The sequence below is a fragment of the Sphaeramia orbicularis genome, chromosome 17, assembly GCF_902148855.1.
Source record: "Sphaeramia orbicularis chromosome 17, fSphaOr1.1, whole genome shotgun sequence".
NCBI classification, from domain to species: domain Eukaryota; kingdom Metazoa; phylum Chordata; class Actinopteri; order Kurtiformes; family Apogonidae; genus Sphaeramia; species Sphaeramia orbicularis.
In genome coordinates, this window is record NC_043973.1 from 54767371 (window position 1) to 54785578 (window position 18208).

General features: G+C 42.8%; 1 protein-coding gene and 5 gene segments (V, D, J or C); 5 read left to right on the forward strand and 1 right to left on the reverse strand.

Moving 5' to 3' along the window:
* LOC115437229 (dual specificity protein phosphatase 18) overlaps positions 1-18208 on the reverse strand; it is a 165060-nt gene that overhangs the window by 141840 nt on the left and 5012 nt on the right. The window lies entirely within an intron of this gene.
* LOC115437457 (T-cell receptor alpha chain V region CTL-F3-like) lies at positions 6402-7124 on the forward strand. The segment is given in 3 exon segments: positions 6402-6482; positions 6571-6933; positions 7051-7124. Coding segments are annotated over 3 exon segments (483 nt in total).
* LOC115437254 (T cell receptor alpha variable 38-2/delta variable 8-like) lies at positions 10583-11239 on the forward strand. The segment is given in 2 exon segments: positions 10583-10771; positions 10870-11239. Coding segments are annotated over 2 exon segments (360 nt in total).
* Positions 12370-14277, forward strand: LOC115437458 (T cell receptor alpha variable 8-6-like). The segment is given in 3 exon segments: positions 12370-12485; positions 12582-12870; positions 14238-14277. Coding segments are annotated over 3 exon segments (384 nt in total).
* LOC115437251 (T cell receptor alpha variable 3-like) lies at positions 14707-15197 on the forward strand (the record flags this gene model as incomplete). The annotated part of the segment is given in 2 exon segments: positions 14707-14787; positions 14875-15197. Coding segments are annotated over 2 exon segments (369 nt in total), but the record flags the coding sequence as incomplete, so codon positions are not given.
* On the forward strand, positions 16835-17493 carry LOC115437235 (T cell receptor alpha variable 38-1-like). The segment is given in 2 exon segments: positions 16835-16906; positions 16996-17493. Coding segments are annotated over 2 exon segments (435 nt in total).

Below are 18208 nucleotides of genomic sequence, written 5' to 3' on the forward strand. Positions count from 1 at the left end.
AGGCCATCCATTACCTCGCCCCTCCATATCTGTCTGATCTCCTTCATGTTGCCCCTCCCTCTCGTACCCTCAGATCTTCCTCCTCCATCCACCTTTCTGTTCCCTCTGCCCGTCTCACCACCACGTGGACCAGAACATTCAGTCGCTCTGCTCCCAGACTGGAACTCCTTTTGCCACCGGAGCTCAGAACCATCACTTCATTCCCTCTTTTCAAATGCAAACTCTAAACCCATCTGTTTAGGACCTCTTTCTCTTTGTGAAAACAAATGCATTGTCTAATTTTTTAACCTGCCTTTTATTTTTTACTATGTTTTACTGCTAGTTTTATACTCTCCTGTTTGGCTGTACAGTGTGTCCTTGAGTGCCAAGAAAGGCAACTATAAATAAAATTTATTATTATTTTTATTATTATTATTATTATTATTATTATTGTTGTTGTTGTTGTTGTCCTCATTGAACCATCCTACTCCATTAGTGGTGCTGAGCTACTGACCAACTCCAGACACAAACAGTACCTTGGTCCAGACCACTGAAAGGACAAATAACCATGAAAATGACAACAGAGGAAACCAGTGTCAACCAGAGGAAAACTGCACAGAGAAAGGTCCTGGTCCACCTGGACCCTGAACCAGGACCTTCTGACTTCCTACAATAGTGTTGAACACTGAGTCACTGCTGTTGGGATGTGACCTACAATCACATGAACAAAGACAGAATGTCAACCTAGACCCTGATAACAACGTCAGTTTACCAGACTCGTCCAATCATGACTGGTGGGAGGGGCTAATATCTGAGGGAAGGAGTCAATGTGAGGACTTGAGGAGAAACAAACAGAGAATATAGAAGATGTGAATGTTCTTGGTCTGTCTCCTCCCCTCTCACTGCAGACATGAAACACTGGCTGAGAAACATCCTGATTCTGACTCTCTGGATAGGTAACTCTAGAAACCTACTGACTGTTCAACTGGAATCAATCATCTGTATTGATTCATCTCTTCCTCTGCATGTTCTGTTCTTCCCCAGAGTGTAAAGGAGAAGACAAAGTGACCCAGCCAACAGGAGATGTCACTGCTGTTCAAGGACTCACACTGACTCTACAATGTACATTTGAGACCAGCAGCAATAATCCAACTTTGTTTTGGTACAAACAGGAAGTGAATGATTATCCCAGATACATGTTACAGAGACTTATATCAGGATCAGAAACAATTAAAGCTCCCGAGTTCCAGGATGAAAGATTTGACACCGAAATCAATCAGACCTCATTTCCTCTGAAGATCCAGAAGCTTCATGTGTCAGACTCTGCTGTGTACTACTGTGCTGTGAGGCCCACAGTGACAAGAAACAGCAAAACTCTGAACAAAAACCTCTGGAGCAAAGACAACAAAGTACTACACAACATCCACTAGAGGGACTCACACACTGTTAGATGCAAATGTTCTTATCCAGTGCAGAAGAATGAGTCCTCATTCCAGTCCATGTTTTCCCTCATTTCTCCAGTTGACTTTGTGTCCATCAGATTGTCTTTGAGTGCGTTTTACTCCTATTCCTGTGTTACTGTAGACCCTGGAACATCTCCAGGTCTGCTTCATCTGGATCCTTGTTTCCTTCACTTTTCTGTGGACTTCATAACAGAACCTCGGACTGATCTCTGTAATCTGTCCAACGTTCCTAATGTTTGGAAATCTGCACATGTTCTCCCTTTGGTCAATGTCTAAATTTAGTGTCTTGTTAAAAGTTCTTGATCACTGTGGTTTTCTTAAAAAATGAAAAACATAATTTTTTGATTAGATGTTCTTTACATTAACCCCAACATCATTCACCCCAGAAACTCCAAACAGCTCTTTTCAACATTAAACCACTTCCTGAACCCCCGAAGCCAAAGTCACATAGAATCCACAGCCCAACAGAGTGAAAAGTTCTTAGATTTGTTCACCGATTAGATCCATACCATGGGCACTCAGCTCTAAAACTCTACCCCTCCTTCTCCGTCATCTACCAGAATAAAACCTGGGACTTTCAATGTCTTTGCTGAGGTCACACAGAGCCCAGTTGAAAGTCTGATCAAATAAATGAATCCACCCACCTGTTCCCTTGAGCCCTTCCCTACAGCCCTCATCCAATCAACCCTTGGTGCCATTAGCCCTCTGATCACACACATTAGAAACCCTTCACTACAGTCTGGACATCTTCCATCCTCACTCCAAACCACGGTCCATATATCCAAAAGGATTCTGTCTGCAGGAGCCTTTTTAACCTGTCTCCTCCTCTTACTGAGCTGGCTATATGTTCTATGCCCAAGATCTTCAAGGTATTACAGCTGCTGTGGTTGGTCTCCTCGTAATGTAGAGCCATAGGACATTGGGGGTTACCTGTCCTGATGGCATGTTTATGCTCAGCTAATCGTATTTTCAGTTTACGTTTTGTTCTCCCAATGTAAAACCGGCCACACAGGCATTCCAGTCTGTACACAACAAACGTAGTGTTGCAGTTTATGAATGATTTAATATCATATCTGCAACCTGCAGTGATGTCTGTGAAATGATTGGCATTGATCATATTATCACAATGATTGAAAATTGGCATATTTGTGATTTCCTGTTGCTGTACTAAGCCATGTTTTTGGGGGAGCTGTAGTGAGATGACTCTTCACCAATTTATCATTAAGGGTGGGGGCTCGTCTGAAGCTGACAGTGGGAGCATCTGGGAGAACCTATCTAAGGAAGCTGTCACTTCTCAAAATTTCCCAGTTTCTTTTTATGATTTGTTTAATTGCATTAGCCTGATTCCCATACTGTGTTACAAAATAAACTTGATTAGAATCTTGTGTTTCTTGCTTAGTAACCAAAAGTTGTTCTCTTGTAAGCTTTTTTGCTTTATTATATGCTTTATCAATAGTCTTATGTTTGTAACCTCTTCTCTTAAACCTGGTACTCAAATCCTGAGCATGTCTTTCAAAATCTGCTTCAGAGTCACAGATTCTTTTGAGCCTTTGAAACTGACCAAAGGGTATATTTTCAATCATCCAAGGTGGGTGGAAACTGTCCTTAGTATGGTGTTACAGTCAGTAGGCTTTCTGAATATGGATGTGTGTAAATCACCATGCTCATTTTTTGAGATCTTGAGGTCAAGAAAGTGGATTTCAGAGTGGGAACAATCAAGGCTGAGTTTCAAATTCTTAGAAGTGCTATTCAGATATGAGTGAAATTGTAAAAGTTCTGTCTCAGACCCATACCAGAGTAGAAGAATGTCATCACTGTATCTGCCCCACCAAATAACTTTCTCTCTGTAAACATTAAGGCTTGAGTACACAAACTTTTCTTCCCAGAATCCCATGAATAGGTTGGCGTAGTTGGGTGCAAAACATGCTCCCATTGCTGTACCCTTTTTCTGTTTATAGAACTGGTTCTGAAACAAAAATACATTATTATTTAAAGTCCATTCTGTAAGTAGCGAGATGAAGGCAGCAAGGGGAAGCAACTCAGGTTGTCTCTTTTCCAGGAAAAATGATAGAGATTCTAGATTCTCATTGTGAGCAATGTTCGTATATAATGCTTCCACATCCATAGTAACCAGGAGTGATGATCCAATGTTTTTTAGGTCTCTGATCTTATTTAGAACATGTGTACTGTCTTGAATAGAAGAGGGCAATTCACTTACAAATGGCTTAATGTGGAAATCAACAAATTTAGATACCGGCTCTGTAACTGACTCGTTTCCACTTATAATTGGTCTTCCTGGTGGGTTTAGTAAGTTCTTCTGCAACCACACAGTGACCACAGTCTGAGGAGGAAACAAAGTCATTGAGAACCCTCAACAATACCGACTCAGTACTATGAGGGTTTGAAAGGCAGACTGTAACACCTCCAACATCCTGTACTCATCTAAGAATGAAGTCAACTGACAGGAAATGATTTTCTGCACAATCTGAGGAATGAAAGAGAACGAAGCAACAGAGTTTGGTTGAAGAGCCTGTTGACTGGTCGTTGCCTCTTGGTGAATAATTGAGGGAGGAGCTGATCTGATCCTGAACTACACAAGACACAACAACTGATCTATTCAGCACAGTTCAATCTACAAACCAGGAACATTCCCTTTATTCAACATGCTGGACCTGGATTACTGGATGGTTTATGGGTTGATTCTAACCATTACAACACGTATGTTTGGTTCTGTACCAGTCACATTTAAACAGCTTTGAAACAGGATTCACTGATTGACTTTATTTCAGGTTGAATTAACAGAACTCTGTCTTTTCCAGGTGTCGACTGTGAAGAACTGAGTCCAGTCAAGAATGAAGAGTTCAGTTTAGAAGGAAACTCTTTTACTCTCACATATAAATACTCGAAAACAGTGACAATCAATGATTATTTCTTCTGGTATCGACAATATCCAGGAAAACCACCTGAGTTTCTCATCCTTCACCTTGGAACAAACAATGCATCAAACCATAGACTGTTTGTGGAAGCACATGGAGAAAAGGTCCAAGTGAAGATCTCCTCTGCTGCAGTGTCAGACTCTGCTGTGTACTACTGTGCTCTGCAGCCCACAGTGACAGGAAACAGCAAAACTCCGAGCAAAAACCTCTGGAACAAAGACAACACAGTACTACACAACATCCACTAGAGGGACTCACACACTGTTCACCTTCAGAGGAAAACACAACAAATGCTGTCCCAGTTTAGTAGAATCCACCCAGTGAGTCTGTTCTCTCCTCTGTTTCTTCCTTACAGCTGAAGTTTGTTCACAGACTAATGTCAGTCTTTTCCTGTTCATCATTCCAGATTCCAGAATGTTTATTGTCATTATGTGCACATAACTAAATGTTTCTTAGAGGTAGTTCTCGGCTAGATCCAAATAACAAGAGAAAATATCATATAAAACACTCAGGAACATGAACATCAATATGACAGACACTAAAGCATTAGTGTATCCAGACTGTGCACAATAGGGTGGTCCTTATTTTTAAGGGTTGGTTTTTCAGTCTCTGACGCCTTTAAAAAAATTCCTATCATGAGAAAATGTGTTTGAAAATGTTTGGTGGGATCATCCAAAAGTTTACAGGTAGCTCAAACAGGTGTAAATTGAAGGAGTTGATAGTTTTTTAGTTTTAAATCAGTGACAGGTTCATGGTCGTGTTTTTGGGGCTGGATCTCAGAAACAGTGGAATATTTGACCTGTAAAGCAGCGTCAAGTGCATTGGAACCCATGTCAGATATCTGCCCTGATCTGGTTCTCATACAATAGAATGTTGAAAGAACCACTGTCCCAAGTCCCCAAAGTTGAAGTGCAGTTGACCTGAATATCTTCTACTGTGTACGATCTAGGCTCTACCAAAGGTCTGAAATCACTAGATTGGACAAAACTGCACTGACAGAGTATTTCAGTGCTGTAGTTCACACCATTTATCTGTGTGTTTCACTCAAACATGTCGTCAACATCATGAAAGTCTTCCTTGTCACCGTTTGAAAACATTACTATTTGGATTAGATTTATGGAGCGCTTTTCTATGAACACATACAATGGATCCATTATTCATTCACTGTCACGGTGGTAAACCACATGTGCACCAACAGCCCCTCCCACCACCACCAATCAAAGCATCAAAAGTCAGACGAAAAAGCTAAAAAACAGTTTGTATCCTTGAACAATCAGACTGTTAAAAGCCAAAGGGAGGCCCATGGGTCAGACTGTATGTTCTATAATTCTGTGCAATAAAAGTATGTGAGAGCAAAGTGTCAGAACTGTGGATTTGAATGAATGTTTTACTGACTCGACAGTTTTATTGTATGTCTGATTTATTGCTATTCTTCGTTTTATTTATTTTGCACTGAAGAGGATAAGCTCTACCCAGTTTCATTGTATAACATTGTACAATGACATTAAATCTCTTGTATTCTAACACAGTCTGACCAAAGTACCACCTTCACCTTTCCTGTCCACGTAGACTTTGATTGTCCTCATTGAACCATCCTACTCCATTAGTGGTGCTGAGCTACTGACCAACTCCAGACACAAACAGTACCTTGGTCCAGACCATTGAAAGGACAAATAACCATGAATATGACAACAGAGGAAACCAGTGTCAACCAGTGGAAAACAGGAAAACTGTCCTTGGTCTGTCCCCCCAACCTGTCCTTGGTCTTCAAAGCTCTCCTGATAAAACCTCATCTGGACCCTGGTCTCCTCTCCACCTACCGGCCCATCTCCCATTCCTTTCCAAGGTGTTCCAAAAACGTGTTGACCTACAATCACATGAACAAAGACAGAATGTCAACCTAGACCCTGACAACAATGTCAGTTTACCTATCCTGGCTCTGGTGGGTGGGGAAAATACAGGAGGGGAGGAGTCAATGTGAAGACTTGAGGAGAAACAAACAGAGAATTGAGAAGATGTGAATGTTCTTGGTCTGTCTCCTCCCCTCTCACTGCAGACATGAAACACTGGCTGAGAAACATCCTGATTCTGACTCTCTGGATAGGTAACTCTAGAAACCTACTGACTGTTCAACTGGAATCAATCATCTGTATTGATTCATCTCTTCCTCTGCATGTTCTGTTCTTCCCCAGAGTGTAAAGGAGAAGACAAAGTGACCCAGCCAACAGGAGATGTCACTGCTGTTCAAGGACTCACACTGACTCTACAATGTACATTTGAGACCAGTGACGCAAATCCAACTTTGTTTTGGTACAAACAGGAAGTTAATGATTATCCCAGATACATGCTTTATAAATACAAATCAGGATCAGAAACATTTAAAGCTCCTGAGTACCAGGATGAAAGATTTGACGCCAAGAACAACCAGACCTCATTTCCTCTGAAGATCCAGAAGCTTCATGTGTCAGACTCTGCTGTGTACTACTGTGCTCTGCAGCCCACAGTGACAGGAAACAGCAAAACTCTGAACAAAAACCTCTGGAGCAAAGACAACACAGTACTACACAACATCCACTAGAGGGACTCACACACTGATCCAACCAGGACACACAGGTTCTGGGTTGTTCTGTGCAGATGTCAGTATCACTGTTGTCTCTCATGTGTCTGTAAAGGCTGCTCTGTCAAACAGTCGGCTTGGATTCACTGCAAACGACTCTTGACAAACTTCACCCCTCCATCCTTTTGACATGACCTGGTACATGTGGACATGTCCAGGACCGGCCTGACCCCCCGTAGACGAGGAATGGAGTTTGTTGTGTGAGTGTTTGAATGTGTTTGTTCATGGTCATGTCCCTGTCTACAGGTTTAGAATAAAGGGTTTTCATAGACGCTGGTTTGACCCTGAACCTCCCCCAGATAGAGTTGGTTCTAAACTTCAGCTTCGTTTCAGTAGACTCCAGCAGGTCCCCATACAGACTGGACCTTCAGCTAAACACATCCAAAACCAAGGTCATGTGGTTTGGTAAGAAGGCCCACGTACCTTCACAGACCCCCAGTGAGTCCAGTCTGGATGGGACCCCTCTAGACCAGGTCACTGAGTCCAAATGTCTGTGAATCTGTCTCCACATCACTCTGTCCTTTTGACTCCACAGTGAGCGACTGCAGTCCAAGGTTCAATCCAACATCAGTTTCCTCTATAGAATGTGCTCCTCTTTCACTTCCTCGGACAGACAAATACTGGTTCAAATGACCGTCCCACCCATGTTGGATTATGGTCCTGTTATTGACAGATCAACATGAAAGGGCTCCATGTCCTCTACCACTCTGCCATCTGCTTTGGAACAAATGCATCATCACAACACACCCCTGCACTCCATATTCAACTGTGGATTGGACAACACTACTGACCCACCGCAACAGTCACTGGTTCAGGTTCATATACACAACTGTCCTTGGTCTGTCCCCCAACCTGTCCTTGTCAGACCCCGTTAGTCTGGACCAGTACACAAAATACCTTCCTAATGTCCATCAGTCTGAAGTGTCAGGGCCAACACATGTCTGGGCCTGGAAGAATGGAAATAGGACGTCTGTGTGGTTTAGTGAAGAAGACATCCTGAAGACATGACACAATGGACTCAATGTCTTTGAACCTTCTCAACATAAACACTGTCATTGAAATTGTCCTGGAGCAAAGCATCTACAGAAGCGTCTTCTACTTGTGACCATTTGACCAAATGTTGTTTGCTTGTAGAGGAAACATCAGGAGTAGTGGACCTTCTGAAAGCCCTTCACTGCCTCCAATAGAATTCCTTGGTCTCCAAAAGAGCCCAGGTTCCAATCCAAGACTTCACTCAAGGACTGGACACATTGTCAACACATTTACAGGTACAAACCTGAGCTGACTGGAACATTTGGCCTGAAAATCTAGTTGGACTGGGACTGTGTCCTGGACATTTAGAAGGTGACACAGTGTCAGTGTTGGTTTGATCAGATTTGACCTGAGAGCGGCTGATGAACAGGTCAATGTGTCAGGAGGAGGAAACACTGGGAGGAGTGAATGAGTCCCAGTGATCAGACTCCTCCTTCTAATCCACCATCTGAGTGTTGATGCAGACTAAACACAGATCAGTGCCTTCTTTGGACTGGTTGGAGCTCACAGTTCCTCTGCACTGCCCATATGACAGCTCTGTTTCTCTGGGTGTTGTTGGCTGCTCTGTGCCTTGGTATGAACCCACTGTGTTTGGCTGATATCAGTCACACACTGGCTGGATTCTCCAACAGAACACTATCTAAGGAAGCTGTCACTTCTCAAAATTTCCCAATTTCTTTTTATGATTTGTTTAACTGCATTAGCCTGATTCCCGTACTGTGTCACAAAATAAACTTGATTAGAATCTTGTGTTTCTTGCTTAGTAACCAAAAGTTGTTCTCTTGTAAGCTTTTTTGCTTTATTATATGCTTTATCAATAGTCTTATGTTTGTAACCTCTTCTCTTAAACCTGGTACTCAAATCCTGAGCATGTCTTTCAAAATCTGCTTCAGTCACAGATTCTTTTGAACCTTTGAAACTGACCAAAGGGTATATTTTCAATCATCCAAGGTGGGTGGAAACTGTCCTTAGTATGGTGTTACAGTCAGTAGGCTTTCTGAATATGGATGTGTGTAAATCACCATGCTCATTTTTTGAGATTTTGAGGTCAAGAAAGTGGATTTCAGAGTGGGAACAATCAAGGCTGAGTTTCAAATTCTTAGTAGTGCTATTCAGATATGAGTGAAATTGTAAAAGTTCTGTCTCAGACCCATACCAGAGTAGAAGAATGTCATCACTGTATCTGCCCCACCAAATAACTTTCTCTCTGTAAACATTAAGGCTTGAGTACACAAACTTTTCTTCCCAGAATCCCATGAATAGGTTGGCGTAGTTGGGTGCAAAACATGCTCCCATTGCTGTACCCTTTTTCTGTTTATAGAACTGCTTCTGAAACAAAAATACATTATTATTTAAAGTCCATTCTGTAAGTAGCGAGATGAAGGCAGCAAGGGGAGGCAACTCAGGTTGTCTCTTTTCCAGGAAAAATGATAGAGCTTCTAGGTTCTCATTGTGAGCAATGTTAGTATATAATGCTTCCACATCCATAGTAACCAGGAGTGATGATCCAATGTTTTTTAGGTCTCTGATCTTATTTAGAACATGTGTACTGTCTTGAATAGAAGAGGGCAATTCACTTACAAATGGCTTAATGTGGAAATCAACAAATTTAGATGCCGGCTCTGTAACTGACTCGTTTCCACTTATAATTGGTCTTCCTGGTGGGTTTAGTAAGTTCTTCTGCAACCACACAGTGACCACAGTCTGAGGAGGAAACAAAGTCATTGAGAACCCTCAACAATACCAACTCAGTACTATGAGGGTTTGAAAGGCAGACTGGAACACCTCCAACATCCTGTACTCATCTAAGAATGAAGTCAATTGACAGGAAATGATTTAAAACAGAATCTGAGAAATAAAAGAGAACGAAGAAACAGACTTTGGTTGAAGAGCCTGTTGACTGGTCATTGCTTCTTGGTGAATAATTGAAGAAGGTGCTGATCTGATCCTGAACTACACAAGACACAACAACTGATTTATTCAAGACACTTCATTCTACAAATCAGGAACATTCCCTTTATTCAACATCCTGGACCTGGATTACTGGATGGTTTATCTCCATCTACTGGTTGTTCTCACAGGTAAAGAACAAAAGGATTCAGTTGAATTCCAATGTTTCACTTGATAATGTTTGTTTGGGATGAAACTCAGTCAAACATAGATGTTTGTTCTTTCAGGTGTCGACTGTGAAGATCTGAGTCCAGTCAAGAATGAAGAGTCCAGTTTAGGAGGAAACTCTGTTACTCTCACATATAAATAGTCTCAACAAGATCCTAGTGCTTATTATTTCTTCTGGTATCGACAATATCCAGGAAAACCACCAGAGTTCCTCATCTCACACTCACCCTCAGGATCAACAGGAATTGAAAATGTTTCTGGACTGAAGATTAATGTGGAGAAAAACCTCATCTCTATGAGCGTCTCCTCTGCTGCAGTGTCAGACTCTGCTGTGTACTACTGTGCTCTGCAGCCCACAGTGACAGGAAACAGCTAAACTCTGAACAAAAACCTCTGGAGCAAAGACAACACAGTACTACACAACATCTACTAGGGGGCGACATCATCAGGTCGGTGCTGCGTGACTTGTGCACTGTGTTCAACCATTCAGTCAATAATAACTGCTGCTGTGCAGAGAACAGTTCTCACACTGAATGTTGAACATCAGCCACTTTGTCCTGTTGATTTCAACCTTGTCGTACAGATGGAACATTGGCTGTGGATTCTTCTCACTGCTCTGGGCTTTGGTAACACAACATCTGGACATGGTTTTAGACAGTATTGGAAAGCTGAAATTTGTCAAAAATTATTTCACTTTCAAATGTTCTTCATCTCCTCCTTTTAGGTTCAATATCTGTGAACAGTATCCGACCACGGGAAGTTGAAGTCAGTGAAACAGAAGGAAAATCTGTTACATTGACCTGCGACACTGAGAACTCAGACTCCGACATTGACCTTCACTGGTACAGGCAGCATTCTGACCTTCAGCCTCCTCACTTTATCCTCTGGAAAACAGCACAGAATTCCCCAACTCAGTATATCCCTGATGGCTCTGATGGCCGATTTACATCTGAAACACCAGGCCAGACCACACAGCTGACCATCAAAGACCTAACCCTGGCAGACACAGCTCTGTACTACTGTGCTCTAGAAACACAGTGATCCAAAGTGGAGAAGAGGCTGTACAAAAACCTGAACACACAGATCTGACTACTCTGCACAGAGGAGGGAAGTGGGATTGAACCCACAGATGAAAGCTGCAGATAGGAAACCACAGCCTGAGGTGTCACAGCCGTCTGTGGAAGGGACTGATGCTGGTGCACTGTTCAAAGAACCAGACTGGATTCTACTCACATCCATTCTTCAGTTCAACTGGACAAATATTTCTGTTAATCCAAGATAAGACAGACATCCAACCTGAAGCCACAGCTGAAGAAACATGAAACCACAACCTGAAACACATTTGAGCAGCGTCTGCACCATTTCCACACAACTCAGATAACGCACCAGGAAGGACCACCATATTAGTCCTAGTCCAGGTCTGTGCACTGGCTTCCTGTGGCACAGAAAATACACTTTAAAACAGCTCTGCTGGTGTACAAGTCTGTCCATGGTCTAGAACCAAAGTCCATCTGGGTTATTGTTGGTCCCATATGAACCATCTGGGACCTGAGCACCTCAGGGACTGGTCTTCTGCTGGAGTCCAGAGTCAGGACTAAACAGGGTGAAGCTGCATTTCAGTTCCATGCGTTAAACTGTGGAACAGTAAGACAGACTGTGACCTCTGACCTTAGAACAACTGAAAGGGTTCTGTCTGACCTCTGACCTTTTACTCTATTTTAACTGATAACTTATGATTAATCAATTCTGTTTTAATTGTAATTGTGTGTTATTAATTTGTCTTTGTTCCATTTGTGTAAAACACTGTGAACTGCCCTGTGTATGAACTGGACTGTGGAAATAAATGTGCTTTGCCTTCACCTCCTGTCTCTGGTAGGACTGAGTGTGTCAGCCTGGGTAATGCCAAGTCCTCCACAACCCTGGTCACCTGTGGTGTCCCTCAGGGGTCTGTCCTGGTTCCACTCCTCTTCATCCTATACATGCTGCCACTCAGCCGTGTCAACAGCCGTCATGGCGTCTGCTTTCATTGTTACGCTGATGACACACAACTGAACCTAAGAGCTCACCTCAACCCCTCCTCTAACTCACCATCTTCATCATCATCATCATCATCATCATCTTCATCATCGTCATCATCATCACCCCTTCCTCCACTCACCACCCTCACTACCTCTTGGTGAATAATTGAGGGAGGAGCTGATCTGATTCTGAACTACATAAGACACAACAACTGATCTATTCAACACAGTTCAATCTACAAACCAGGAACATTCCCTTTATTCAACATGCTGGACCTGGATTACTGGATGGTTTATCTCCATCTACTGGTTGTTCTCACAGGTAAAGAACAAAAGGATTCAGTTCAATTCCAATGTTTCACTTGATAATGTTTGTTTGTGATGAAACTCAGTCTAACACAGATGTTTGTTCCTTCAGGTGTCGACTGTGAAGATCTGAGTCCAACTGAGAATGAAGAGTCCAGTTTAGAAGGAAACTCTGTTACTCTCACATATAAATACCCTAAAATGGTGTCAACTGATTATTTCTTCTGGTATCGACAATATCCAGGAAAACCACCACAGCTCCTCATTTCACACTCATCCTCAGGATCAACAGGAATTGAAAAAGTTTCTGGACTGAAGATTAATGTGGAGAAAAACCTCATCTCTATGAGCATCTCCTCTGCTGCAGTGTCAGACTCTGCTGTGTACTACTGTGCTGTGAGGCCCACAGTGACAGGAAACAGCAAAACTGTGAAAAAAAAAAACCTCTGGAGCAAAGACAACACAGTACTACACAACATCCACTAGAGGGACTCACACACTGTTCACCTTCAGAGGAAAACACAACAAATGCTGTCCCAGTTTAGAAGAATCCACCCAGTGAGTCTGTTCTCTCCTCTGTTTCCTCCCAACAGCTGAAGTTTGTTCACAGACTAATGTCAGTCTTTTCCTGTTCATCATTCCAGATTCCAGAATGTTTATTGTCATTATGTGCACATAACTAAATGTTTCTTAGAGGTAGTTCTCGGCTAGATCATCATAACAAGAGAAAATATCATATAAAAACACTCAGGAACATGAACATCAATATGACAGACACTAAAGCATTAGTGTGTCCAGACTGTGCACAATAGGGTGGTCCTTATTTTTAAGGGTTGGTTTTTCAGTCTCTGACGCCTTTAAAAAAATTCCTATCATGAGAAAATGGGTTTGAAAATGTTTGGTGGGATCATCCAAAAGTTTACAGGTAGCTCAAACAGGTGTAAATTGAAGGAGTTGATAGTTTTTTAGTTTTAAATCAGTGACAGGTTCATGGTCGTGTTTTTGGGACTGGATCTCAGAAACAGTGGAATATTTGACCTGTAAAGCAGCGTCAAGTGCATTGGAACCCATGTCAGATATCTGCCCTGATCTGGATCTCACACAATAGAATGTTGAAAGAACCACTGTCCTACATCCCCAAAGTTGAAGTGCAGTTGACCTGAATATCTTCTACTGTGTACGATCTAGGCTCTACCAAAGGTCTGAAATCACTAGATTGGACCAAACTGCACTGACAGAGTATTTCAGTGCTGTAGTTCACACCATCTATCTGTGTGTTTCACTCAAACATGTCGTCAATGTCATGAAAGTCTTCCTTGTCACCTGTTGAAAACATTACTATTTGGATTAGATTTATGGAGCGCTTTTCTATGAACACATACAATGGATCCATTATTCATTCACTGTCACGGTGGTAAACCACATGTGCACCAACAGCCCCTCCCACCACCACCAATCAAAGCATCAAAAGTCAGACGAACAGGCTAAAAAACAGTTTGTATCCTTGAAAAATCAGACTGTTAAAAGCCAAAGGGAGGCCCATGGGTCAGACTGTATGTTCTATAATTCTGTGCAATAAAAGTATGTGAGAGCAAAGTGTCAGAACTGTGGATTTGAATGAATGTTTTACTGACTCAACAGTTTTATTGGATGTCTGATTTATTGCTATTCTTCGTTTTATTTATTTTGGACTAAAGAGGATAAGCTCTACCCAGTTTCATTGTATAACATTTTACAATAACATTAAATCTCTTGTATTCTAACACAGTCTGACCAAAGTACCACCTTCACCTTTCCTGTCCACGTAGACTTTGATTGTCCTCATTGAACCATCCTACTCCATTAGTGGTGCTGAGCTACTGACCAACTCCAGACACAAACAGTACCTTGGTCCAGACCATTGAAAGGACAAATAACCATGAATATGACAACAGAGGAAACCAGTGTCAACCAGAGGAAAACAGGAAAACTGTCCTTGGTCATCAAAGCTCTCCTGATAAAACCTCATCTGGACGCTGGTCTCCTCTCCACCTACCGGCCCATCTCCCATTCCTCTCCAAGGTGTTCCAAAAACGTGTTGACCTACAATCACATGAAAAAAGAAAGAATGTCAACCTACACCCTGACAACAATGTCAGTTTACTATATTGACTCTGGTGGGTGGGGAAAATACCTGAGGGGAGGAGTCAATGTAAAGACTTGAGGAGAAACAAACAGAGAATTGAGAAGATGTGAATGTTCTTGGTCTGTCTCCTCCCCTCTCACTGCAGACATGAAACACTGGCTGAGAAACATCCTGATTCTGACTCTCTGGATAGGTAACTCTAGAAACCTACTGACTGTTCAACTGGAATCAATCATCTGTATTATTCATCTCTTCCTCTGCATGTTCTGTTCTTCCCCAGAGTGTAAAGGAGAAGACAAAGTGACCCAGCCAACAGGAGATGTCACTGCTGTTCAAGGACTCACACTGACTCTACAATGTACACTTGAGACCAGCAGCAATAATCCAACTTTGTTTTGGTACAAACAGGAAGTGAATGATTATCCCAGATACATGTTACAGAGACTTATATCAGGATCAGAAACAATTAAAGCTCCCGAGTTCCAGGATGAAAGATTTGACACCGAAATCAACAAGACCTCATTTCCTCTGAAGATCCAGAAGCTTCATGTGTCAGACTCTGCTGTGTACTACTGTGCTGTGAGGCCCACAGTGACAGGAAACAGCAAAACTCTGAACAAAAACCTCTGGAGCAAAGACAATACAGTACTACACAACATCCACGAGAGGGACTCACACACTGATCCAACCATGACACACAGGTTCTGGGTGTTTCTGTGCAGATGTCAGTATCACTGTTGTCTCTCATGTGTCTGTAAAGGCTGCTCTGTCAAACAGTCGGCTTGGGTTCACTGCAAATGACTCTTTACAAACTTCAACCCTCCATCCTTTTGACACGACCTGGTACATGTGGACTGGTCCAGGACCAGCCTGATCCCCCGTGGACGAGGAATGGAGTTTGTTGTGTGAGTGTTTGAATGTGTTTGTTCATGGTCAGGTCCCTGTCTACAAGTTTAGAATAAAGGGTTTTCATAGACGCTGGTTTGACCCTGAACCTCCCCAAGGAGAGAGTTGGTTCTAAACTTCAGCTTCGTTTCAGTAGACTCCAGCAGGCCCCCATACAGACTGGACCTTCAGCTAAACACATCCAAAAACAAGGTCATGTGGTTTGGTAAGAAGGCCCACGTACCTTCACAGACCCCCAGTGTGTCCAGTCCGGATGGGACCCCTCTAGACCAGGTCACTGAGTCCAAATGTCTGTGAATCTGTCTCCACATCACTCTGTCCTTTTGACTCCACAGTGAGCGACTGCAGTCCAAGGTTCAATCCAACATCAGTTTCCTCTATAGAATGTGCTCCTCTTTCACTTCCTCGGACAGACAAATACTGGTTCAAATGACCGTCCCACCCATGTTGGATTATGGTCCTGTTATTGACAGATCAACATGAAAGGGCTCCATGTCCTCTACCACTCTGCCATCCGCTTTGGAACAAATGCATCATCACAACACACCCCTGCACTCCATATTCAACTGTGGATTGGACAACACTACTGACCCACCGCAACAGTCACTGGTTCAGGTTCATATACACAACTGTCCTTGGTCTGTCCCCCAACCTGTCCTTGTCAGACCCCGTTAGTCTGGACCAGTACACAAAATACCTTCCTAATGTCCATCAGTCTGAAGTCTCAGGGCCAACACATGTCTGGGCCTGGAAGAATGGAAATAGTACATCTGTGTGGTTTAGTGAAGAAGACATCCTGAAGACATGGCACAATGGACTCAATGTCTTTGAACCTTCTCAACATTAACACTGTCACTGAAATTGTCCTGCAGCAAAGCATCTACAGAAACATCTTCTAGTTGTGACCATTTGACCAAATGTTGTTTGCTTGTAGAGGAAACATCAGGAGTAGTGGACCTTCTGAAAGCCCTTTACTGCCTCCACTAGAATTCCTTGGTCTCCAACAGAGCCCAGGTTCCAATCCAAGAATTCACTCAAGGACTGGACACATTGTCAACACATTTACAGGTACAAACCTGAGCTGACTGGAACATTTGGCCTGAAAATCTAGTTGGACTGGGACTGTGTCCTGGACATTTAGAAGGTGACACAGTGTCAGTGTTGGTTTGATCAGATTTGACCTGAGAGCGGCTGATGAACAGGTCAATGTGTCAGGAGGAGGAAACACTGGGAGGAGTGAATGAGTCCCAGTGATCAGACTCCTCCTTCTAATCCACCACCTGAGTGTTGATGCAGACTAAACACAGATCAGTGCCTTCTTTGGACTGGTTGGAGCTCACAGTTCCTCTGCACTGCCCATATGACAGCTCTGTTTCTCTGGGTGTTGTTGGCTGCTCTGTGCCTTGGTATGAACCCACTGTGTTTGGCTGATATCAGTCACACACTGGCTGGATTCTCCAACAGAACACTGACACTGTTTGTGGCTGTTTTACAGAATGCAGAGGCCAAAACGACAACGTGATGCAACCACAAGGAGATGTGACGGGAGCTGAAGGAGAGGCAGTAACTCTGGGCTGTCAATACAACAGCAGTTCTACCACTAATTATCTGCACTGGTACAAACAGGAAGTAAACAGTCGGCCCACATTCATCCTGAACCGACTCACACTGGACCAAGGAACCACAGCAGAGACGTTCAAGGAAAGATTCACATCCACACTGGATCAAACATCAAGATCAGCTCCTCTGAAGATCCAGAAGCTTCATGTGTCAGACTCTGCTGTGTACTACTGTGCTCTGCAGCCCACAGTGACAGGAAACAGCAAAACTCTGAACAAAAACCTCTGGAGCAAAGACAACACAGTACTACACAACATCCACTAGAGGGACTCACACACTGTTCACCTTCAGAGGAAAACACAACAAATGCTGTCCCAGTTTAGAAGAATCCACCCAGTGAGTCTGTTCTCTCCTCTGTTTCCTCTTTACAGCTGAAGTTTGTTCAAACATCCTGACAATTTGTGCCACAGAAAAATAAAAACAGATAATGAGGACTAATTCTGTTCCTGTCATTGGACACTGACATGTTCCTCAGTTTGGAACCTCATCCGTCATCATCTGATACGACTCATGTCATGTTCACCGACTCACTATTGTCAACACTTTGCAGATGGACTTGGATCCAGTGGAATTCGAACAGACTCTTGGCAAGAGAATTTGGAGACTCCTCAGACAGGCCAACACCAAACAGACAGGATTTTCCACCATCTGATAGGACAGGTGCCAACAGGACCATACTGAGGGCTTTATCCAGGTCCATCTGGAGACACACTTTGGACTGGCTGCATCACTGCAGTGGAACAACAGTTGTCTTTTCCAGGTTTTCTGTAGGATGGAAACTCTTTAAAAACAACACAGTTGATCAAAGTGCTGTTCATCGACACAATCACAAATAAAACACACAAAAGAATGAACAAACAATTCAAGTAATTAAACATAAACCAATGAAGAACAACCTGGGTTCTGGTCTAGTCCAGTCTAGAGTCCAGACCAAACATGGAGATACTGTTACTATCCGTTCAGACAAAACCAACTGGAATAAACCCCCTACAGGTGTTGGACTGACCCAAAATGTAGAAAGTTGAACACAGGCTGAAAACACTTTCCAGGTTCTTCTCATTCAACTGTTCCATCTGGATTGTTGTATG